The sequence below is a fragment of the Apodemus sylvaticus genome, chromosome 14 (assembly GCF_947179515.1).
Source record: "Apodemus sylvaticus chromosome 14, mApoSyl1.1, whole genome shotgun sequence".
NCBI lineage: Eukaryota > Metazoa > Chordata > Mammalia > Rodentia > Muridae > Apodemus > Apodemus sylvaticus.
In genome coordinates this window covers 89,618,301-89,644,722 of record NC_067485.1, presented here as the reverse complement: position 1 = coordinate 89,644,722, position 26,422 = coordinate 89,618,301, and the positions used below count along the sequence as shown (strand labels likewise).

At 39.2% G+C, this 26,422-nt stretch overlaps 1 protein-coding gene across 1 annotated transcript in view; it reads left to right on the top strand.

Moving 5' to 3' along the window:
• The window catches only part of Ryr2 (ryanodine receptor 2), a 466,338-nt gene that overhangs the window by 329,716 nt on the left and 110,200 nt on the right, over positions 1-26,422 (top strand). The window contains exons 64-71 of the mRNA XM_052156653.1: positions 3,810-3,870; positions 4,913-5,151; positions 6,806-6,887; positions 8,521-8,651; positions 18,343-18,663; positions 20,352-20,592; positions 23,854-23,941; positions 25,787-25,879. Coding sequence (XP_052012613.1) covers positions 3,810-3,870; positions 4,913-5,151; positions 6,806-6,887; positions 8,521-8,651; positions 18,343-18,663; positions 20,352-20,592; positions 23,854-23,941; positions 25,787-25,879 — 1,256 coding nt within the window. The remainder of the gene's footprint in view (positions 1-3,809; positions 3,871-4,912; positions 5,152-6,805; positions 6,888-8,520; positions 8,652-18,342; positions 18,664-20,351; positions 20,593-23,853; positions 23,942-25,786; positions 25,880-26,422) is intronic.

Genomic DNA, 26,422 nt, shown 5'->3' with positions numbered 1-26,422 from the left:
GCAGGAATAAGCAGTTTATCAAATCTATCATATATACTGTCTTAGTTCAGAGAAAGTATCATTATTTGGAGCCAGGTGATGGATCAACAGTTAAGTGTGTACTGCTATTGCAGAGGACCCAGGTTTAGTTTCCAATACCCACAGTGGGTAGCTCATGACTCCTGAAACTTCAGTTTCAAGAGATCCCTCTTCTGGGCTTTACACAAATCACACACACACACGTACACACCACCACCACCACCACCACCACCACCACCAACAACAACAATAGAAAACAATACTTGAAAGTAATTTATGACTTCATTTAAGAACCAGTTGAGACAGATTTAGATTTGGTAATGGTGAAGACACAGAAAGATACATATTAACTTTCCAGTTAGGCATTGGAAAACAGGGTACTGGGTATATTTAGTCTGTATTATCTGCCAACTTAAATTCACATCCATAATTCTAAGATTGTTACAGCAGCTAAACCAGGAGGATTACTAGAAGTAGGCTACCCACATTTGCATTTGTCTTTGATTTCCTTTAAAATTTTTAAAATCCTTTAAAAATTTTCTTTACATCAAAGCACCCAGAGAACAGAAGAGACTAGCAGACCTCACACTGAGGAACCGCTCTTCTGGAGGCCTCTAAGGCATTTTGTGCTGTGTGGGAAAATAATAAAGTTTCTTGTTCCATGGATGGATGTTTTCACCATAGGATCCTGGTGAACAGAGCAAAATATTTTGTAGCAGGGTAGTGGGGAGAGAAAGAAAATGCCATCCTGCTTGAATCCATGCTTTCCCACGTGAATTCCTAAGTGTTTTCTTGTGACGCTAAGTTGATGCACATATGAATTCTGGAATGATTCTTACAGAGTTTGACAAGCAAAATTGGACTCTCAGTTGCCATTCTAAGAACCCATCATTGGCTAAAGAAATATTGTTTTTATTCTCATTATTACACTGTACTTTTGCTAGGTATAAAATCTGTTGGTTAACTTCAAGGCTGCAAGAGTCTACCAAGTCTACCAACGACATTTAGTGCTTTAGTCATTGGTAGAGGGAGCAGAATATGAAGGCAGTCTCAGGGATGATGGCATGGGTCTGTGCCTGTAAGGTCTGTTGAGGGCATTATTTTCACACACAGAAGAAAAATCCAGTCCTTCAAATACATCATTGAATACATGGTCATTGTGTGTCTGCTGTGTGCTAGACATTCTCTCAGGCTGTGAAGATGGAGAAATGAAGAATTTTCTCTTTCTGCTACCACACTGAAATCAATCTACAAACACTTTTACCTGTGCTACTCCAAGACCAAAGAAGCTATTCTGTCTTAATCCTCTCTTCCTACTTTGTACTGCATGCAGCCATGTCTTTCTCAGACACCAGCTTCCTATCCTACACCTGCATGCTCTTTGTCTTCCATTTCTGTAGAGTATCCTGAGCATCAAGTCTTGGCGCTGGCTTGCCTGTGTGCCTCTCCATCCATGATCACCATTACACCTCTCCTTGCTCACTGTGCTTCCTCAGTGTCCCAGCCAATGCTCTCCTTCTGCAGTTAATCATGTCCTTTTGTGCTCAGGGGCTTTGGCGCCATCATTACCTCATGAGATAAGAGTCCCCTCACCAAACACTTACCTTCTTAGTTCTCCCTTAAATGCAGTAAATTCCTGCCTTTCTGGCTTCCATCTGTCCCCATAGGGCTAAGCAGAAAGTCTGGCACATAGCAGCCTTATAAAAATATCTGATGAATGGAGGAATGAGAGAACCAGTCAGATCACACTTTCAAAGAGCCCATGGTCTTGATAGAGAAGACAGCAACAGATGCTCAAATTAGTAAGTGCTGCAAATTGCAAGGTTTATTTTTTTTTCATTTAAATAACCCAAATGTTTTTCTTAGGAAGACATGCAGGTCCCCAAGATATACTCCCGAGACAGTAGAGAAGTCTCAAACTTTTGACATGGAGGCTTTTAGCATTTTGTACATGACAAACATACTGTTAAAAAATTCTTTTGGTTTGTTCCCACAGTGTCCTCAAACCTGGACAGACAATCAGTAGCAACTATGGGGATATTGGCATAACATAAATATCAGATATTTAAGGGAAAGATACTTATTTTATGAAAATTTTCTGTTTTCCAGTTGAGAATACTTAATTTTTCACTAGTGCATGGATTTTAAATTTCTATTTGGATGAGTTTCAAAAGTAAATGCTAAGTGATATAATCCAGAGAAAAATTTCACCTGTAATCTCTTCCTGACTATTAGCAGATTAGATTTACATTGACTTGTTTTGATGTCTCCCTTCAAAATGCTTCAGGTATTCAAATAATTACTGCTATCCTCTATCAGAAAAATATCAGAAAATTAATCTGTATATGTTAGCCCTAGATGGTTCAGATTGTGCTTGGGTTGTTGGGCATATTATAGACAATGAAAAAGAAATCCCCTTAAAGCCCAAAGCATCTCTGAGGATAGTGACTATCTAGACCTGAAGGTGTCTTTGTCTTAGGATGTATCTGAGTTGGCCTGCTCCTGATCCGGGGTGATGAGTCAGGTCCATGGATATATAAGTGGGCTATTTGAGAATGTCCTGTTGTTTGAAGCAATAACATTCAGATACTACAAAAAACTTACAATGAAACATGACTCATCCTAAGGATTCATAGAATTTGTGCATGTGTGAGCACGTGCATGTGTGCGTGTTAGATTAAAATATAGAACAAAGACAGATATAGTTTGACCATATTTTTGGTAGTCAAATTATTTTTTAATGAAGTCATCATTTCATTTATTTACTTTAAAAAATACCTACCTCCAAGCATCTCATACACACACACACACACACATATACACACACTCTCTCTCACATACACACACTCTCTCTCTTTCTCTCTCTCTCTCTCTCTCACACACACACACACTCATATACTCCATTTATGTTATTCATAATTTTGTACTTTATTTTCACAATGGCGATCAAAGTGCATGAGCCTCATTGTTTTTTAAGAATTACGTCCTGACTAGTGCAAAGAGCTGCTGGTTTACATTCCGCAGAGACAGCTGAGGAATGAAGAGCGAGTGCTCTCCTGCAGAGGACCTAGGTTCTGTTCCCAGCTCCTGAATCAGGTGGCTTGTGACCACCTGTGACTTCAAGACCAGGGGGGCACTGCATGTATGCACATACCCCCCACATGTATGATTATATATACACAAGAGATAAAGATATCTAGAAATAAATCTTTACAAACAAGTTTTACTTAGCTTCTCTAACCTCTGGCTTTAATTTTAAAAATGAATTTGATTGAAACTTCCTTTTTTTGCCAAAGACCAACAAAGTTTGGATAAATCAGCCCACTTTACTACATAGAATTCAGGCATACTAAGTTACCCTGAGGCCATTGAATGAAGTAAGAAAGCAGAGACTCCTGAGGTAATTAAAATAGAATTAGGAGGTTTAGCCTGTTTCATTTCAGAAGGATATGTGCCGACTGTAAGCATCTGCACACTCTATGCATTTGCAGTGAGTTAGTGTGGGGAGAGGAGTGTATCTGAGGAACTCAGCAAAGGTCTTCCGTTTTGCGCGATGCTTACGAGTGCTGCTGGAGCATGTCTGCTACCTGGGAAGACATGCTTCATTGCTTGTCTACTTACATGTGCATAACCACTTCTAAGCAGAGAAACTGCATGATTTCAAATTTGAGTTTTCAAAAAGTCTTTTTCATTAAGTTACAACTGAACTGTATGAGTTAACTGACAGTTGGGACAGAACAAGGTTGAGAAATTCCAAAGGCAATCTATACAGTGTTTTGTTTCCCCTTCAGGGAATGATGCCACCTCAATTGTGAACTGTCTTCATATTTTGGGTCAGACTTTGGATGCAAGGTAAATAGTCACATTTTTATCTAAATAAATTAATATAGTTATGACACATAAGAATGTTCCAAAGGACCACTCTCCTGATTTTATTTTTGTGGTTTCATGACTATTTTAGTATAAGTGAAAAGAACCCTTTTAAATTACAGTGGATGCCATGGTCCCTTGATTCCACAGTTGTAAGGAAGTTATTTAATGTTTACATTATTCTCTAGCAGCTATTTTTATTACTGAGTTATCAATTATGAATGTATCATGTGTGAGTAACCCTTCCCCTGCATATACCTACTCACATATCCACACTCACATACATATACATACACACACCATATACACACTCATATACCATACACACACACAACCCCCACATATACTCCACACACATATACAGACACTTACATACACACATACACACTCATACCATATATATGCTCACACATATAACACTCTATACATACTCATTCATACACACATATATATACTCGCAATCCCCATCCCACCCACATACACACACACCATACACACACTCACACATCCACATATGCCCATACTTATACACATATATATATACTCTCACATACACATACTTACTCCCCCACATCCACACACATATATACATACTTACACACACACACACACACACACACACACAGACACACCATACATACATACACACAAAAAATACACACACATTCACCCACCATACACACACTCACACTCACATATGCATGCATACACAGACACATATACACCCCCCCCAATACATGGACATAGAACTCTCTGGAAAGAGGAATGGATCAGTGGGATGGGGAAAGGAGATGGTAATTGGAGGTGAAAATGACCAAAGTATATTATATGCATATGTAAAAATGTCATAATAGAACTATTACTATACATAATTAATGTATGTCAATAAAAAATATAAAAGTTGAATGTCTTCTCGGCAGCTACTGTAGTGGAGAGATAGCATGGTAGTGGGGGAGCAGGGCGCAGGCTTTCTGCTTCAGGTGCTGCTGTCAGAGATCCAGTCTCTTCCCTCCTGACTTCCCAGAACCGTGATGAAGACAGGCCTGGACAGTGTGAAAAGTGCTCTCAGGGCCTTTCTGGACAATGCGGCCGAAGATCTGGAAAAGACGATGGAAAACCTCAAGCAGGGCCAGTTTACTCACACCAGGAGCCAGCCCAAGGGTGTGACTCAGATCATCAACTACACCACCGTGGCGCTCCTGCCCATGCTCTCTTCCTTGTTCGAACACATCGGCCAGCATCAGTTTGGAGAAGATCTCATATGTATGTAACTGGTCCTTAGGAGCTGTTGTTTGAACTAGCACCATCAGGGGCATCCCAATGGCTTCTGCATGCAGAAGCTTCACTTATTACATAACGGCATAGATGGGTATCTGGATGGTAGACACCATCCTGACAAAGCCAGGTCTGTGTGTCTCATGGACCCAGAACACAGTCGCAGTTGTAGAGTGAGTCTTCTCTTCTGTGGAAGCTGAGGTCCCACTAAGTTCCCTGAATCCATCACATCTTTCCTAGGTTTATTTTCAGTGGATTTGGAGCATAGAGACATGCCACCTTAATTATTTTCAAATTGTTTCTGGGTCCAACACAGACTGCTGACTGGACCCCAGGTTATTCCACTAAATAATATGATCTCTGCTGAACCAAATGCATCATCTAGATCGCTGGACTACATCCAGCAAACATAGCTCTGTTGATAGGTTTCCATGTGATTTTAAGAGACATTTGATTAACTAGTTTGGAGCCACAGCTCCAAATTTACTTTAAAAAATGTATAACACTTGAGCTGCCATGACCGTTTGCAGGGCTGCTCACAGGAACATGGGACGAGCACAGAGCTTGAGGGAGCTGGCACACCGCTGGAGACTCCTGGAGTGTGGGTTTCCAGGTGCTGGACAGTGCAATGGGAAATTGCTGTTCTGTTCTGTGGCTTTTCCCCTAGCATTGACAGAATCATATTTTCACCAGTAGGAACATTGCTTGTGGTCCAGACTGTAGATAGAGATAGGTTTTGTGTCAAAGATGACTTTTTTTGTCATGCCATAGCATATCTAGCAGTGTTACAATTAGAAAGCCACATTTCTTAGATTTCTTTGTCTTTTAAGTCTGTCTTGTTCAATGATTTAAAGGCATTTCCTAGATCCTCTGCTTGGTTTTCCTAACATCTAATGCTATAGGAAGGAAAAAATGCAAAGATAGCTCAGTGATTAAGAGCATATATTGTTCTTGCAGAGGACCAGATTTTGGTTCTAAAATTCACTTAAGATGGCCTGAAAGCCCCTGTAAATCCAGCTGGGGGACCTAGGTCTCTGGCTTCATCGAACACCTTTACTGACATACCCCTACTCAAAGATAGACAGATAAACATGTACCTAATTTAAACATTTTTTTTAAAAAAAAAAAAACTTTAAATATCTCCTGGAGGAATTTACAATTGAATGTTAGATCTTTGGAGATATTTGTGAGTTATGGTAACAGACAGTTATTATATTCAGCATTATATGAACTACGAGACCTTTACTATGCAAACCTTTGTAGAACATAGAATATCTTTACTTTTCTCTAGAAGAATACTCAAAACTTACAGTCATTCTCTTTCCCTACAGTCTCATGATTTATTTTATTCCTAGGCAAGTCCTTTCCTTTACCATACTGAGAAAGATTATTCAAATATTTTTCTCAGAATGTTCTAGATAATCACAACACATTCACTAAAGTGTCTTGAGCTCCTTTTATGCAGGGAAGACTTTTTAAAAGAAGCTTTTATATTTATTTTGTAAATGTGTTCTTATTTTGCATTTTCCAAAGTTTCAAGCATACTGACTAGAGTGGGGGATTCTGGGTTGAGTCTACACATTCTCAGGGTCCTATGCTTGGCAAGTGTGTGCTTCTCAATGGAGACTCTCTCTGTTCTCAGTGGAGGATGTGCAGGTGTCTTGTTACAGAATTCTGACCAGCTTGTACGCCTTGGGAACCAGCAAGAGCATCTATGTAGAAAGGTAAGAGCTAAATACATCCTAGTACTGATAGCAACTCTACCTCAAACCTCTTCATTTTTTTTATACATTTCTTATTTTTGAAACAACCCAGATTAATTTGTTCAGTTTCTCATGAAGAACTTGACACACTTTAAGAATTATTATTATAAAGCACAGTGGGACATAATGTATAAAAGTTAATGTTTTGTCTTTTACATAACAACATAGCGTATAAATTTTAAATTAAAGTTTTTAAGTCTTAGGAGAGGGTCTGCTAACATTGTTTATTACTGTGTATCAGAAAGACAAAGAACTGAGAAGAGGCTGGCTGAGTGCAGGCCCGACACATATTGCCCAGCTAAAAAGCCCAACATGGTAGCAGATACTTTTAATCTCAGGGCCAGGGGCACAGAGGCAGGAGAATGTTTGGAGTTTGCTTGGGAGTGCAGTCTAGATGAATGGTTGGACTCCAGGGACAGTGAGAGACCCCAACTCAAAAAGTAGGATGGAGGAGGTGACTTGGTGTTGACCTCTGGTCTCTTGTTGTGCTCATACATACCCACACACCCACGTGCAGTGCTCATACATGCCCACACACCCACATGCAGTGCTCATACATACCCACACACCCACATGCAGTGCTCATACATGCCCACACACCCACATGCAGTGCTCATACATGCCCACACACCCACATGCAGTGCTCATACATGCCCACACACTCACATGCAGTGCTCATACATGCCCACACACCCACATGCAGTGCTCATACATGCCCACACACCCACATGCAGTGCTCATACATGCCCACACACCCACATGCAGTGCTCATACATGCCCACACACCCACATGCAGTGCTCATACATGCCCACACACTCACATGCAGTGCTCATACATGCCCACACACTCACATGCAGTGCTCATACATGCCCACACACCCACATGCAGTGCTCATACATGCCCACACACCCACATGCAGTGCTCATACATACCCACACACTCACATGCAGTGCTCATACATGCCCACACACTCACATGCAGTGCTCATACATGCCCACACACTCACATGCAGTGCTCATACATGCCCACACACTCACATGCAGTGCTCATACATGCCCATACACCCGGATGCAGTGCTCATACATGACCACACACACATACATATGCGCACACACACAAAGAAATACAAAGTTAGCTGTAAGTTCATCTTCTCACACTCTAAACAGAAGTGGCTCATCATGGTCAAATGATGTCCACATGTAAACTAAAACCCAGCACCAGCATTCAACCCTCTGATTCTGTTGTCTATTTCTGATTATTTTCCTAACTAACAACAATCCCAGAATTCAGAGATTCTCTGCTAAAAGCATCCATGTGTGACATAGTCATGACTTGTCAAACCCTTTCACAAAGTTGGTTTGGTTTATACTCTTAACTCTCATAATTAAATACCCAGAAGCTCAGTTTTATTCTTTTGTTTTAACTCTGCAGAGGTAGTAACAGGATCCTGATTTTATTCTCAAAGAAAATTTCTTAATTCTTCCTTATTTTCTTTAAGTAAAAATATTGGTATCCCTCTTGTAGTTTAAGTTACCAATTTCCCATGTTACTCCTTCATTTATTCATCTGGAAACAAACTTTTTGCACTTGTAGGCAACGATCTGCACTTGGAGAATGCCTCGCTGCCTTTGCTGGCGCCTTCCCTATAGCATTTTTGGAAACCCACCTGGACAAACATAATATTTACTCCATCTACAATACCAGGTCTTCACGAGAAAGAGCAGGTAACACAGAACTATGCTTGTCTTTTGAGAAATGAAGCCATGTCTTCATGACACATATGAAATTATTCTGCCATATTTTCTGTTTTTTGGGATAGTGAGATCATTTATCCAAAAGTTTGATCTATTAAAGTACTTGTAAGGGAGCAGTGGGCTGGAATGAGGTTGCTTATGAGCCCAAGTTACTAGAGGAACCTCCTTTCCTGGATTCCGGAGGAAGAGGAAGATGAGGAAGAGGAGGAGGATAAGAAGGGAAGAGGAAGATGACATAGAGGAGGATGAAGGGAGAGAAGGATGATGGGGGAGGAGGAGGATGGGAGAGGAGGATGAAGGGTGTGGAAGAGGATAGGGAAGGAGGAGGAAGGGGGAGGAGGAGGAAGAGGAACGAGGAGAAATGGGGAGGAGGAGGATGAATGGGGAGGAGGAGGATGAAGGGGGTGGAAGAGGATAGGGAACGAGGAGGAATAGAGAGGAGGAGGAAGAGGAACGAGGAGAAATGGGGAGGAGGAGGATGAATGGGGAGGAGGAGGATGAATGGGGAGGAGGAGGATGGAGGAGGAGGAGTTAGTTGCAAGGGGTAGAATGTGGTGATTCCTTACCATGATTGTGGTAGTTCATGATTTGAGGCAATCTGTACATATGTGGACTAAACATACCATAATTTTAATAATTTTCATGCTTGTTCATGAATAGACATAGTAAATAGGAGGAAATCCTGTAATACAGTGTTTTTTAATTACCTTTTCCAGTTTATGATCTCTGAGGCTCTTTGTTCTCAAGTATTATAATATAGCATTTTTTAAGTGTGTACTTCCTCTAATGTTTCTGAAAGAAAAAAATTTAATTGCTTTTAAGTTAATGAGACATAGACAAATGAATACTAAAGCAGAGAAAATAATCAGAAAATATGAAAAAGTATATTGATTGGCTTTCTTATTGAATAGTTTTAACAGCAAGTCAGAAAAGGTTATGGTATTGTTATTTATTTCATTGGTAGATTTGTGCCCTTCATTGTTTTTAAGTTTTTATACATTTTTGTATATATGATGTATGCATGTGTGTATCTGTGTATATATGCATATACTCACACATGTGACACACTGTTCATGTTGAGGTCAGGTGACAACTTGCTTGTCCTATTTCATATGCTTTAAATGTATCTTTAGCTGATTTTTCACTTTAAAAGTTTATTATTGGAATTCTGAGAAACCTAACCAACAACTTTGATTTACTCCTAGATAGAAGGCGTATCTCCCTAAGACCCATGAGTCTGTGTGTGGTTGTTGTATCATGGATCCCAGATCCACGTGTGTTATCCCACGCAGAGCAATCTGATCATTTGGTGGGTAGATAGCCCTATTTTGCTCATGACTCCAACTGAAAAAAGACATTTATTCCCTTGAAGTTGACTTCGGGTATTTACCATAGAGAGCCTACTGGAATTATTAATAGGAATGTGAGTTGAGGCCCCATCCCCGTCCCAGGGAGGCACCTTGCTCGGGTGACTCCATCTGACCCGGCAAAGCAGAGGATCCATCTGGAGGCCACTGGCGGGAGCCTTCTGGTCACCACCTCTGAATCAGAAGCAGCCTGGGCCACCTGCCCTGTCCCTGGGGAGGCACCTTGCTCAGGTGAGTCCTTCTGACCCAGCAAAGCAGAGGATCCATCCGGAGGCCTCTTGCGGGAGCCTTCCGGTCTCTACCGATGGATCAGAAGCAGCCTGGGCTATGCGCTCTGTCCCCAAGCAGTGAAGAGGGCCAGCAGTGCATCTGAAGGCCGTCCACGGGGAAGCACCTTGCTCTGGTGAGTCCATCTGACCTGGCAAAGCGGAGTATCCATCCAGAGGCCTCTGGCAGGAGCCTTCCAGTCGCCACCTCTAGATCAGAAGCAGCTGGGCCACGCGCCCGTCCCCAAGCACTGCAGAGGGCCAGTGGTACATCTGGAGGCTGGCTGCAGGGAGGCATCTTGCAAGGGTAAGTCCTGCATTGACAACAAGACCAAGTAACACCAGTGAGATCTAGATGGCAAAAGGCAAACGTAGGAACATTACTAACAGAAATCAAGGCAATATGGCATCATCTGAACCCAATTCTCCTTTAATAGCAAGTCCTGGATACCCCAACACACCAGAAAAGCAAGATTTGGATGTAAAATTACTGGTTGTGATGCTGTTACAAGAACACATGAAGGACATAAATAAATCTCTTAAAGAAATTCAGGAGAAAAATGATCAAAAGCTAGAAGCCCTTACAAGGGAAACACAAAAATCACTTAAATAAATTCAGGAGAATATGGGTCAAACGATAGTAACCAATAAGGAGGAAATGCAAAAATCACTTTAAAAAGTACAGGAGAAATTTGATCAACAGGCAGAAGTCATGAAAGAAGAAACACAAAATCTCTCAAAGAATTACAGGAATACACAAACAAGCAAGTGAAGGAACTGGGCAAAAACATCTAGGATCTAATAAAAAGAAGTAGAAACAACTAAGAAATTGCAAAGGGAGACAATGTTGGAAATAGAAAACCTTGGGAAGAAATCAGGGACCATAGATGCAAATATCAACAACAGAATACAAGAGATAGAAGAAAGAATCTCAGATGCTAAAGATACCATAGAAACCAGGGACTCAACAGTCAAAGAAAATGCAAAATGTAAAAAGCTTGTGACCCAAAACATCCAGGAAATCCAGGACACATTGAGAAGGTCAAACCTAAGGATTATAGGCATAGATGAAAGCAAAGATTTACAACTTAAAGGGCCAGCAAATATCTTCAATAAAATTATGGAAGAAAACTTCCCTAATCTAAAGAGAGAGATGCCCATGAATATACAAGAAGCCTACAGAACTCCAAACAGACTGGACCAGAACAGAAATACCTCCCATCACATAATAATCAAAACCCCAAATGTACTAAACAAGGAAAGAATATTAAAGGCAATAAGAGAAAGAGGCCAAGTAACATAAAAAGGAAGACCTATAAGAATCACACCAGACTTCTCACCAGAGACTATGAAAGCTAGAAGATCCTGGGCAGATCTCATGCAGACTCTAAGAGAACACAAATGCCAGCCAAAACTTCTATACCCAGCAAAACTCTCAATCACCATAGATGGGGAAACCAAGATATTCCATGACAAAACCAAGTTCACACAATATCTTACCACAAACCCAGTCCTACAAAGGATAATAGGAAAACACCAATACAAGGAGGGAAACTTCACCCTGGAAAATGCAAGATAGTAACCTTCTTTCATCAAACCCAAAAAAAGATAACCAATCAAATATAAAAGATAACATCAAAAATAACAGGAAGTAATAATCACTATTCCTTAATATCTCTTAATATCAATGGACTCAATTCTCCAATAAAAAGACATAGACTAACAGACTGGATATGTAAACAGGATCCCACATTATGATGCATACAGGAAACACACCTCAGTGTCAAAGACAAACACTACCTTAGAGTAAAAGGCTGGAAGACAATTTTACAAGCAAATGGTGTCAAACAAGCCGGAGTAGCCATTCTAATATCTGATAAAAATGACTTTCAACCTAAAGTCATCAAAAGAGACACTGAGGGACACTTCTTGATGGTCAAAGGAAAAAACACACCAAGAAGAACTCTCAATCCTGAACATTTATGCTCCAAATGCAAAGGCACCCTCATTCATAAAAGAAACTTTACTAAAGCTCAAAGCACACATTGCACCTAACACAATAATTGTGGGTGACTTCAACAGTGCACTTTCCTCAATGGACCGATCAGGAAAACAGAAACTAAACAGGGACACAGTGAAACTAATTGAAGCTTTGGACCAATTAGATTCAATAAATATATATAGAATATTTCACCCTAAAGCAAAAGAATATACCTTTTTCTCAGCATCTAATGGTACCTTCTCCAAAATCGACCATATAATTGGTCACAAGACAGACCTCAACAAATATAAGAAGATCAAAATAATCCCATGCCTATCAGATCACTATGGAGTAAAAGTAGTCTTTAATAGCAACAAAAACAAGAGAAAGCCCACATGCACATGGAAACTGAACAATACTCTACTCAATGATACCTTGGTCAAGGAAGAAATAAAGAAAGAAATCAAAGACTTTTTAGAATTTAATGAAAATGAAGACACAACATACCCAAATCTATGGGACACAATGAAAGCAGTGCTAAGAGGAAAACTCATAGCCCTGAGTGCCTCCAAAAAGAAAATGGAGAGAGCATACACTATCAGCTTAATGACACACCTGAAAGCCCTGGAGCAAAAAGAAGCAAATTCACCCAGGAGTAATAGAAGGCAGGAAATCATCAAACTCAGGGCTGAAATCAATCAAGTAGAAACAAAGAGAACCATACAAAGAATCAACAAATCCAGGAGCTGGTTCTTTGAGAAAATCAACAAGATAGATAAACCCTTAGCCAGACTAACCAAAGGGCACAGAGACAGTATCCAGATTAACAAAATTAGAAATGAAAAGGGAGATATAACAACAGAAACTGAGGAAATTCAAAAAATCATCAGATCCTACTATAAAAGCCTATACTCAACACAACTGGAGAATCTGGAGGAAATGGACATTTTCCTAGACAGATACCAAACACCAAAATTAAATCAGGATCAAATAGATCATCTAAACAGGCCCATAACCCCTAAAGAAATAAAAGGGGTCATAAAAAGTCTCCCAACCAAAAAAAGCCCGGGACCAGATGGCTTCTATCAGATGTTCAAAGAAGACCTAACACCAATACTCTTCAAACTGTTCCACAAAATAGAAACAGAAGGAACACTACCGAACTCGTTCTACAAAGCCACAGTTACACTGATACCAAAACCACACAAATATCCAACAAAGAAAGAGAACTTCAGGCTAATTTCCCTTATGAATATCGATGCAAAAATACTCAATAAAATTCTTGCCAACCAAATCCAAGAACACATCAAAGCGATCATCCACCATGATCAAGTGGGCTTCATCCCAGGGATGCAGGGATGGTTCAATATACGGAAATCCATCAATGCAATCCACTACATAAACAAACTCAAAGAAAAAAACATATGATCATTTCATTAGATGCTGAAAAGGCATTTGACAAAATTCAGCATCCTTTCATGCTAAAAGTCTTGGAAAGAACAGGAATTCAAGGCCCATACCTAAACATAATTAAAACAATATACAACAAACTGGTAGCCAACATCAAACTAAATGGAGAGAAACTTGAAGCAATCCCACTAAAATCAGGGACCAGACAAGGCTGCCCTCTCTCTCCTTATCTTTTCAATATAGTACTTGAAATCCTACCTAGAGCAATTAGACAACACAAGGAGGTCAAAGGTATACATATTGGTAAGGAAGAAGTAAAATTATCACTATTTGCAGATGACATGATAGTATACTTAAGCAACCCAAAAAACTCCACCAGAGAACTCCTACAGCTGATAAACTGTAGCAAAGTTTGATAACTTCAGCAAAGTGGCAGGTTATAAAATCAACTCAAGCAAATCAGTTGCCTTCCTATACTCAAAGGATAAGCAGGCTGAGAAAGAAATTAGGGAAATGACACCCTTCACAATAGCCACAAACAGCATAAAATATCTTGGGGTGACTCTAATCAAACAAGTGAAAGACCTATATGACAAGAACTTCAGGTCTCTGAAGAAGGAACTCGCAGAAGACCTCAGAAAATGGAAAAAATCTGCCATGCTGGTGGATTAGCAGGATTAATATAGTTAATATGGCCATCTTGCCAAAAGCAATATACAGATTCAATGCAATCCCCATCAAAATACCAACTCAGTTCTTCACAGAATTTGAAAAAACAATTCTCAAATTTATCTGGGATAACAAAAAACTCAGGATAGCTAAAACTATTCTCAACAGTAAAAGAACTTTTGGGGGTATTAGTATCCCAGACCTCAAGCAATACTACAGAGCAATAGTGTTAAAAACTGCATGGTATTGTCACAGGGACAAGCAAGTTGACCAATGGAATAGAATTGAAGACCCAGAAATGAATCCATACTCCTACGGTCATTTGATCTTCGACAATGGAGCTGAAAACATCTAGTGGAAAAAAGATAGCCTTTTCAACAAATGGTGCTGGCTGAACTGGATGTCAGCATGCAGGAGAATGCGAATTGATCCATTCTTATCTCCTTGTACTAAGCTCAACTCCAAGTGAATCAAGAACCTCCACATAAAACCAGACACACTGAAACTAATAGAAAAGAAACTGGGGAAAACCCTTGAGGACATAGGCACAGGGGAAAAGTTCCTGAACAGAACACCAATAGCTTATGCTCTAAGATCAAGAATTGACAAATGGGATCTCATAAAATTACAAAGTTTCTGTAGCAAAGGACACTGTCAAAAGGACAAAACGGCAACCAACAAATTGGGAAAAGATCTTCACCGACCCTACATCCAATAGAGGGCTAATATCCAATATATACAAAGAACTCAAGAAGTTAGACCCCAGGGAACCAAATAACCCTATTAAAAAATGGAGTAGAGACCTAAACAAAGAATTTTCACCTGAAGAAATTCGGATGGCTGAGAAGCACCTTAAGAAATGCTCAACAACATTAGCCATTAGGGAAATGCAGATCAAAACAACCCTGAGATTTCACCTCACACCCATCAGAATGGCTAAGGTTAAAAACTCAGGAGACAGCAGGTGTTGGCGAGGATGTGGAGAAAGAGGAACACTTCTTCACTGCTGTGGGATTGTAAGATGGTACAACCACTATGGAAATCAGTCTGGCAGTTCCTAAGAAAATTGGGCATGACACTTCCAGAGGACCCTGCTATACCTCTCCTGGGCATATACCCAAAGGATTCCCCGGCATGCAATAAGGACACATGTTCTACTCTGTTCATAGCAGCCTTATTTATAATAGCCAGAAGCTGGAAAGAACCCAGATATCCCTCAATGGAGGAATGGATACAGAAAATGTGGTATATATACACAATGGAGTACTATTCAGCAATTAAAAACAATGAATTCATGATTTTTTTAGGCAAATGGATGGAACTGGAAAATATCATCCTAAGCGAGGTAACACAATCACAAAAGAATACACATGGAATGCAGTCATTGATAAGTGGATATTAATTAGGCCTGAAGCTCTGAATACTGAAGATACAATTAGCATATCAAATGATTCCCATGAAGAAGGAAGAAGAGGGCCCTGATCCTGGAAAGGTTTGATCCAGCATAGTAGGGGAGTACCAGGACAGAGAAAAGGGAGGGGGAAAGACAGGAGAATGTATGGAGAGAAGAGGACTTATGGGACATATGGGGGGTGGACTGGGAAAGGGGAAGGCTTCTAGAATGTAAACAAAGAATATAGAAAATAAATAAAAAAATTAAAAAGAAAAATATAAAAAGCAGAAAAAAAAGGAATGTGAGTTGAAGTGCATGAAAAGTAATTGAAGCCCAGCCATTCTTCACGTAGCCTCCAGCCTCGTCCAGATCAATTCTCCAGGCAAAATATGTCACAGATGCCCTCTGATGGGGCTCATTCTAGTTAATGTTTTCCTCATTCTATTGATTTTAGATGCTTTATAATAATTGTAGAATGTTTTCAAAACCTAGAGTGCATACCCCTCTTACCTGTGAACTTGTTTCTCTGTGACCTAGTTACACTCTTGGTTTTTTTGTCTTATTTTTTAGTGAATCTTACCAAATAAGGAATGTTTAGGGACCTGAATAATTATTATTTAATTTGGCTACTTTGTCGGTTTTACCTCATGAATAAATGAAAGCAAAAGCAAATAACTGTATTGAATGTGCAATAGAAGTATTACTTTTGACACAATTTATATATGTTTATAAATAGTGAAAATGGTTAAGTTCAATATGTTGATTTTTCTGTGTAATAATATACTGTCATTTTATTAAGTGATTGTGAATCATTAGTATTTGGACACACAGTCAAGAATAAAGTAGATTTATAACCTCTGAAAGATAAGGAAATATGCAAACAAATTACATACCTGCTCAGGTTTCTATATCATCTCATTTGTATAACAATGGGAATTAAATTTCATGATTTCATTTATCTTTTAGTCACCCATTGCAGGAGAATTTTTGTGAGGTTATGGTAGATTGAGGAGACATATAATACAAAGATGAGGAAGGTTTGATTCTTTCCTGTCGGGAGTTCTAGCCTGGGGGATTGAAGAGAGAGAGAGAGAGAGAGAGAGAGAGAGAGAGAGAGAGAGACAGAGACAGAGACAGAGACAGAGACTAAGATTGATAGACATGGGCAGTAGAATTCAGAATAACGACTACTGTGTACTAGAAAGTAATGTTATTCTTGAGCCCCTGGGAAGATAATTCAAGATGAGTCTTGATATTGGGAAGACAGAATTTTGATTTTTTTTTTTTTAAGGAGTGAAACATTTTTTATTTTTGTTTCATTTTTTTTTATTTTTTATATTCCTTATTTACATTCCAAATGATTTCCCCTTTCCCGGTTCCCCGCTCCCCCTAAGTCCCATGTATTGTAGAGATCCGTTGGACAGCAGTAAGAGAGATAAATGCACAACTTGGCTGAGTTGAGCCCTGGAGAAGCAGTGACTGCAATGCCCAGTGGAAAGAATAGGCAGTGGAGTGGTTGTGAGATTTCCTGGAGGGAGAATCATCTCAGATGATTCTCAGTGAGCTAAGGAAGGTTTGTCAGCATCTAGACATAGTGATTGATTGGATAATACCTTGCTTAAGTAACTGTGTTGGAGATTAAGTCAAAAGTTTAAACATATTGTGTCTCAGTGTACCCTGAAAAAGAAAATCCAGGATTAGACACACATACACACACAAAAGACAAATAAATAAAACTTGGAAGGTTTGTAGTTATAGCAAAACAGAAGCCAGTAGCAGTGTATGTAGTTGTCAAGATAAATATATAAGTAGAAGAAGAGAAGGGCTAAAAATAGATCCCCAAGCCAACATCTAAGTGGGCAAGGAGGAAGAGGTGAATTAAGGAGACTGATGAAATTGAGTTGAGTTATAGGGACTGGAGATGGTGATGCTAAAGAGGGAGGCAGTTCAGGAAAAGGGACAAACTGCCTAGCAACTAGTGAGCTATGGATGTAAAGTCATAAGTCGTCCCCTCCTCCCCCCCCCCCCCCCCCCCGACATCCCCCAGTGCTGGAAAGCTGAGTTTAGTTGTTGTACACACTATGATGCCTGGGAAGTAGAGTTCTTGGTACATTTGCGCATCCATAGATATGGCTGGCCTGGAGCTGCTAGAGAGGAAAAAGCTGGGAATAGAGACCTGCGCAAGGTCAAACAAATAGGAGGTAACAAGTGAGGAGCCTCAAATTTCCTTCCTCTGACTGAGGGAGTAGAGATGAATAGGGATACACAGAGATGGCTTGCAAATGGTGAGTACAAGAAGCAGGACAAAGAGAGAATGCCTACCCCTATTTGCTGTGAATAGACAGAGCAGCTGTCAATTAGCTTGTTAGTCTGAAGGCGTGGTAGGATCATGGGGTTAGGAAAGAACTATTAATGGCAGCCAGCCACGATAAAAGGAAGAAGATATCAGGAGGATAGACAAGTTTGAGTTTTGAAGCCCAACATGAAATATGGTATCTGTTTGAGAAAGCCAAATCTACCACAGGGTACCTGTTCTTGCACTGAGCACACCCCATTTTTGTCTGTGTTTCTCTAGCTCTCAGTTTACCTGCAAATGTGGAGGATGTCTGCCCAAATATACCATCCCTGGAGAAGCTTATGACTGAGATTATAGAGCTGGCAGAGTCAGGAATCCGTTACACTCAGATGCCACACATGATGGAGGTTGTACTGCCCATGTTATGCAACTACATGTCAAGGTGGTGGGAACACGGTCCTGAAAACCACCCAGAAAGGGCTGAGATGTGTTGCACAGCCCTCAACTCAGAGCACATGAACACACTGCTGGGCAATATTCTCAAAATCATTTACAACAACCTGGGGATCGATGAAGGAGCCTGGATGAAGCGCTTGGCTGGTAAGGCCTGGAAAGAACGCACCCTATCATTTGTTTTATTTCCAGCAAAGATTTCAAATATGGAAGGCTAGAAATTTCCCATAGTAATCTTCAGTGATTTCTTATGTGCTCAAAATTACCATTGCTTAGTCCTGTTATGCCATTTTAAAAGATATGGATAAGATCAGACATTTGTTAACTGCCTTAGTTTCATTTTTGTTGCTGTGATGAAATATCCTGATCCAAAGTATCTTTTGAAGAGGAAGTTTCTTTTAGCCTTCATTTACCATGTTAGAGTGAAATTACTGCAAGGATATCATTGTGGCGGGAGCCTTACGTGGCCAGCCGTCTCAAATCCATCAAGTGCAAAAAGAAACAATGCCTACTCACTTGTTTGCGTTTACCAAGCTCAATTTCTTCAATTTTCCATAGTTCAAGACTTCCTACTTAAGTAAAGGTTACCCACAGTGGTCTAAGTCTTTCATATCAGTTATCATAATTAAGACAACTGCCCATAGGCATGCCCACCAACAGTGTAGACAATTCCTCATTGAGAATCTCCCCAGATGATTCTAGGTTGTGTCAAATTGACAATTATAGCTACTCATTACATATTTAATAATTTTAAAGTTTCTAAATTGTTTATTTCTATATAATACTATTTAGCAATCACAAGAAATAATGAACAGTAAGACCAATAGACAGAGACAAAAATAAAGCTGGATGTTGAAACAACTTACCTTCATATTATTCTCCCATGACAATGGGCTGAAGAATGGAAGGTGAAGTAAAGCGTATATAGTTCAGTTTATCATTGCAGAATTTATATTAAAATTCTAGAAGCAGTCTAAATTCCCAACAGCTGAAGCAGCATGGGTAAATGTTTCTGTATATCCTCTTACAAAAATATTGCATTTTCTCCAAGCTTTCAGATTTCAGTCATGTTTTGTGTCTTGGGAAATATTCATGTTAAATATAGAAAACAAAAGTGAATATTTTAAAGGAATGCAGAATGATCTGTGTAAAGTATGAATTAATGAGTTTATCTGTTGATGAAAACTAAACACATAATATCAGTGTCTTAATGATTGAATAAGTGGGTTTTTAACTTTTCTCACATATACATTATCCAATGTATGTATGTTTATATATTTGTATATATATATATTTATATTTATATTATATAAATATAATATAAAAATCCATCTTAAAACTTGCTTGTGTAAGTCAAACCTAATACTCGGTGCTGATCAGGACAGCAGTGCTATATATAATCTGACCCTTCCAGGAGATGATGATGGGATCAGCTGAAGGGACTGCAGGCCTCACATGATGATACTGCAGAGAGTGTTGTATAAATGAAAGAGCTAGAAGACATTTCCATTTGGGGGGCTTTGTATGATAATACTGATTTTAAAACTAATCTGATATGATTCCAAGTCTTTTTAAAATTTTATTCTAAATCATCAGTCATCTTTTGTTAAAAAAAATAAGCACATTGAATTGAGTTCAGTAATCATGTTTAAGCATCAATTATGCAATTAGGTTTATGGCTAGAAAAATGGCAGAGATGTGGGCTCTATCCATAAGGAGGCTATGAGAGAGAGATGGTAGGGATCTCACGCCCATCACCATTCCAGCAATTCATTCTAATTTTAATGGATGAAATTAATTAACTCAGCAGAATATTAATTAATATCGGTTTCCAGTGTTTTCACAGCCTATCATCAACAAGGTGAAACCTCAGCTCTTGAAAACTCATTTCTTACCCTTGATGGAGAAGCTGAAGAAAAAGGCCGCCATGGTCGTGTCTGAGGAGGACCACCTGAAGGCGGAAGCCAGAGGGGACATGTCCGAGGCTGAGCTGCTTATCCTAGATGAGTTCACCACACTGGCTAGGGACCTCTATGCCTTCTACCCACTCTTGATCCGATTTGTGGACTATAACAGGTACACTGTGCCTAAGTGGCTCACTTCACGATCTGCTTGGCTTATCCCGTCATATAGGCCACATAGTTCTTCATATAGGCCACATAGTTCTTCATATAGGCCACATAGTTCTTCATATAGGCCACGTAGCTCTTCATATAGGTCACATAGTTCTTCATATAGGCCACATAGCTCTTCATATAGGCCACATAGTTCTTCATATAGGCCACATAGTTCTTCATATAGGCCACGTAGTTCTTCATATAGGCCACATAGCTCTTCATATAGGCCACATAGTTCTTCATATAGGCCATGTAGTTCTTCATATAGGCCACGTAGCTCTTCATATAGGCCACATAGTTCTTCATATAGGCCATGTAGTTCTTCATATAGGCCACATAGCTCTTCATATAGGCCACATAGTTCTTCATATAGGCCACGTAGTTCTTCATATAGGCCACGTAGTTCTTCATATAGGCCACGTAGCTCTTCATATAGGCCACGTAGCTCTTCATATAGACCACGTAGCTCTTCATATAGGCCACGTAGCTCTTCATATAGGCCACGTAGCTCTTCATATAGGCCACGTAGTTCTTCATATAGGCCACGTAGCTCTTCATATAGGCCACGTAATTCTTCATATAGGCCACGTAGTTCTTCATATAGGCCACATAGTTCTTCATACAGGCCACATAGTTCTTCATACAGGCCACATAGTTCTTCATACAGGCCACATAGTTCTTCATATAGGCCACATAGTTCTTCATATAGGCCACATAGTTCTTCATACAGGCCACATAGTTCTTCATATAGGTCACATAGTTCTTCATATAGGCCACATAGTTCTTCATATAGGCCACATAGTTCTTCATACAGGCCACATAGTTCTTCATATAGGCCACATAGTTCTTCATACAGGCCACATAGTTCTTCATACAGGCCACATAGTTCTTCATATAGGCCACATAGTTCTTCATACAGGCCACATAGTTCTTCATATAGGCCACATAGTTCTTCATACAGGCTACATAGTTCTTCATATAGGCCACATAGTTCTTCATATAGGCCACATAGTTCCTCATATAGGCCACATAGTTCTTCATATAGGCCACATAGTTCCTCATACAGGCTACATAGTTCTTCATATAGGCCACATAGTTCTTCATATAGGCCACAGAGTTCTTCATACAGGCTACATAGTTCTTCATATAGGCCACAGAGTTCTTCATACAGGCCACAGAGTTCTTCATATAGGCCACGTAGTTCTTCATATAGGCCACGTAGTTCTTCATATAGGCCACGTAGTTCTTCATATAGGCCACGTAGTTCTTCATATAGGCCACGTAGCTCTTCATATAGGTCACATAGTTCTTCATATAGGCCACATAGCTCTTCATATAGGCCACATAGCTCTTCATATAGGCCACATAGTTCTTCATATAGGCCACGTAGTTCTTCATATAGGCCACGTAGCTCTTCATATAGGCCACGTAGTTCTTCATATAGGCCACGTAGTTCTTCATATAGGCCACGTAGTTCTTCATATAGGCCACATAGTTCTTCATATAGGCCACATAGTTCTTCATACAGGCCACGTAGTTCTTCATACAGGCCACGTAGTTCTTCATACAGGCCACATAGTTCTTCATATAGGCCACATAGTTCTTCATATAGGCCACATAGTTCTTCATACAGGCCACATAGTTCTTCATACAGGCCACGTAGTTCTTCATATAGGCCACGTAGTTCTTCATACAGGCCACGTAGTTCTTCATATAGGCCACGTAGTTCTTCATATAGGCCACGTAGTTCTTCATATAGGCCACGTAGTTCCTCATATAGGCCACGTAGTTCTTCATATAGGCCACATAGTTCTTCATACAGGCTACATAGTTCTTCATATAGGCCACATAGTTCTTCATACAGGCCACAGAGTTCTTCATACAGGCCACAGAGTTCTTCATATAGGCCACAGAGTTCTTCATATAGGCCACGGAGTTCTTCATATAGGCCACGTAGTTCTTCATATAGGCCACGTAGTTCTTCATATAGGCCACGTAGTTCTTCATATAGGCCACGTAGTTCTTCATATAGGCCACGTAGTTCTTCATATAGGCCACGTAGTTCTTCATATAGGCCACGTAGTTCTTCATATAGGCCACAGAGTTCTTCATACAGGCTACATAGTTCTTCATATAGGCCACAGAGTTCTTCATACAGGCCACAGAGTTCTTCATACAGGCCACAGAGTTCTTCATATAGGCCACATAGTTCTTCATATAGGCCACAGAGTTCTTCATATAGGCCACGTAGTTCTTCATATAGGCCACGTAGTTCTTCATATAGGCCACGTAGTTCTCTGATGCATACATTGATTCTCATTGGGCATTTCAGCTCACAACTGGATAATCTTTGCTGAAGGCTTTTATGCTTTGCAAGAAACATATCTATTGTTTCAGTTTCTACAGCAGAGACTAGAGTATAATATGCAGATTATACAGAATGAAATGACTTTAAACTGTTATATATATATATATATATATATATATATATATATGAATATTATATAAATAATATGTGTTCACATATAATCTATACAAAAATTTGTGGGTGTGGATTATAAAGCAAATAATTTTCAAAATAAAACTAACCTTTTAATTTTTAATTTCTTCTCTTAAAAAGCTGTTGGACAGTTACAATGTTTATAAGTTTTTAAATGTTCCAGCTGTACCATGAAACCATTATGAATTCTTTGTTCAGCAAACCTTGCTTTGGCAGGTTAGTCATAGAAGCAGACATTTTTTCATTTATGAACTATCTTCAGACACACCCAAAGAGGGCATCAGATCTCATTAAAGATGGTTGTGAGCCACCATGTGGTTGCTGGGATTTGAACTCAGGACCTCTGGAAGAGCAGTCAGTGCTCTTAACCACTGAGCCATCTCTCCAGCCCTGAAGCAGACATTTTTAATCCCAGCACTTGGGAGAGGCACATTAGCAAATCTCTGTGAGTTCAAGTTCAACCTACAGAGCAAGTTCCAGGCTTGCCAGAGACCCTGTCTCAAAAAAAAAAAAAAGAAAAAGAAATGAAAAAAAGAAATAAAAATGAAAAAAGGAAGGAAGAAAGAAAGCAAAAAAGAAGGAAGGAAAGAAAGAAAGAAAGGAAGGAAGGAAGGAAGAAAAAGAAAATTAAAGACTGTTGGAAAGGATTGGGGGGGGGAGCATAAGGTATTGTTTTACTTAGTTAACTTTACCTGAGAATCTGCTTATCACATGTTCCAGGGCAAAGTGGTTGAAGGAGCCCAACCCAGAAGCAGAGGAGCTATTTCGAATGGTGGCTGAAGTCTTCATCTACTGGTCCAAATCTCATGTAAGTGTGAGAATGCAAATTATGTTGTATTTGATGTGTGATGAGGGCTTTGCAAAAGTACACCAGTCATCTGGTTCCTGCAGTCATTGTCTAAATAGCATTTCTTGAGTTTGTCTCCTTGAAGTCATTTGATAGTTTAGGACAGATGGAAGGTGACTCTGGGGACTTCAGGGAAATGGAGTCTCTTTTAAGCTCTATAATTTATCTTTAAAAGAAAACAACATTTTGATAGTATTGTGTAAACATTAAGATATTTATTTATACCCCACCTCTTTTACGTAGTGTGTCATATAGCCCAGGACGGTATTACATACCTGCTTCACCTCCATATGCTGAGATCCTTTAGGATATGCCTGATTAAAAATGACTTTTAAGATACGTATATTTGCAAATTTGTAATGATGTCTGTTATCTGTGGCACCCTAGGAAATTTTTTAGGTTGTTTCTCTAAATCAAATGAGGTATTTAGGTTGTTTTATGGGGGGGTCAGGGGTTGAACATGCTGGTATAGAGATATACCCTGATGTGGACCTCAACCCTAGTCTTTCTAGCTTAAGCTGGCCTTGGAGTTAGTGTGACCTCAAACTTGTAATTTCTCACTTCTGTGGGACCATTGTCAAGTGCTACCATGGTTGATGAATGATTCCTTATTTAATGCAGTACATTTTAATGGAGACATTAGTTTATTTGGGGGTTTGGGGGAGAAATGTATATTCTAGGATAAGTCAGTCTATTTTCATCTGCCAAAATCAGAGATGGATTGACAGTCTTTTTACCTTTCTCTCACTTCCATTTATAACCCAATATTTACCTACCAAAGGGACAAATGGGAGGAATCCAGGATTAAATGTTTAATATTCCACTCAGCAATGATTTAACATCTTTAAACTTTTGTCTTAAAGAATATTTTGGGATAAGGACTCTATTATATAATCAGCAGGCTCATTTAGTAGAATAGATATAAGTGTAGATATGGGTATGGGTATGGATATATAGATATAGATATGGGTATGAGTATGGGTATGGAGATATAGCTATAGCTATAGCTATAGATTAGATATAGATATTTTGGATATAAGCCTAGCCTTTAATGGCTGCACCATCTCTCCAGTCCTGATATATATCTCAAAATCAGATTTATTTATATGTATTGATATTTTCTCCAAATGTTTCAGGTGAATTGATTTTGCCATTCTGTTTCTAAGTTAAAAGTACTTAAAATAATGTTATAGCATTTTTTAGATTAGATGGAGTATCTATCAGAATAGGAAGTAGAAAGTTGTTCAAGGTTGTGTGTACTCTGGAAAGACTGTTTATCCCTGGAAACAACATATGCCACTCCCCAGCTATCTGGGGCTGGAGTGTTTATATTATCATTTGATAATGTGAGATTTTTATCACATAAACATTTCAAGCTTCATCTTTAAAGCAAATCTATTCATGATGGGCCTGGTGACATGGGTCTGTCATCCCAACTCCCAAGAAAATAAAGGAAAGAGACTTAAAAGTTGATGGGCTGCTTGAGCTACAGAGTAAATTCAAGGCCAATCTTGGCAATTTAATGAGAACTGATCTTCTAATAAGAAGTAAGAAGGTTGGGATATACTCAGAGGTGGATCATTTGCCTTGTATGGACTAAGCCCTAAATTCCATCTCCAACATTGGAAAAAGTCAATCACGCTCATATATTGTTCTTGGAACAGTTGTCTCTAACATAGCTGTCTCTGCATAAGTCATATACTAAACCAGCATCTACCCCTGACAACACTCTGGACACGTGTGTATCTCTGATTATATTGTTTTCTCCAAGTGGTTTTAACCAACATTTCCTTCACAACCTCTTAGAATTTCAAAAGAGAAGAACAGAACTTTGTGGTGCAGAATGAAATCAACAACATGTCCTTCCTCATCACTGACACAAAGTCCAAAATGTCCAAGGTATCAAGTCTTCCCATCTGTTTTAATGTTCCTTTATGAGTTGGTTTTTTAAATGTTTTGAGAGTTCATAATGGTAATTGGGCTAGATTGATAGTATTGCTTACTGATATAAAAACATTTGTGCTATTCAGATAGTTTCTAGGATTAGTTTGAATCAGGTACAGTAAATACTGAGACATAAAAATGACCTATGAAGGATAAAGTTCTTACAGATTCCTAGTTACTAAATTTACTAAAAATAATTTCTTAAAAGGTTGTATATATAAATATGTGATCCCTACAATAAGTGTATATCTTTAGAATATAAAATTCTTGCTTCTTATGTTCAGAAATTTATGGATTTGATGGAACACAACCATAAATGGAATAATATACTGCAATATTATAACTTAGTATACCAGTCCTTTATAATGAATCAATTCCTGGGGCTGGAGAGATGGCTCAGCAGTTAAGTACACTGGCTGCTCTTGTGAAGAGCTCAGGTTCAACTAGCAGCATCCACATGGTGGCTCATGACTCTATGTAACTACAGTTCTTGGTGAT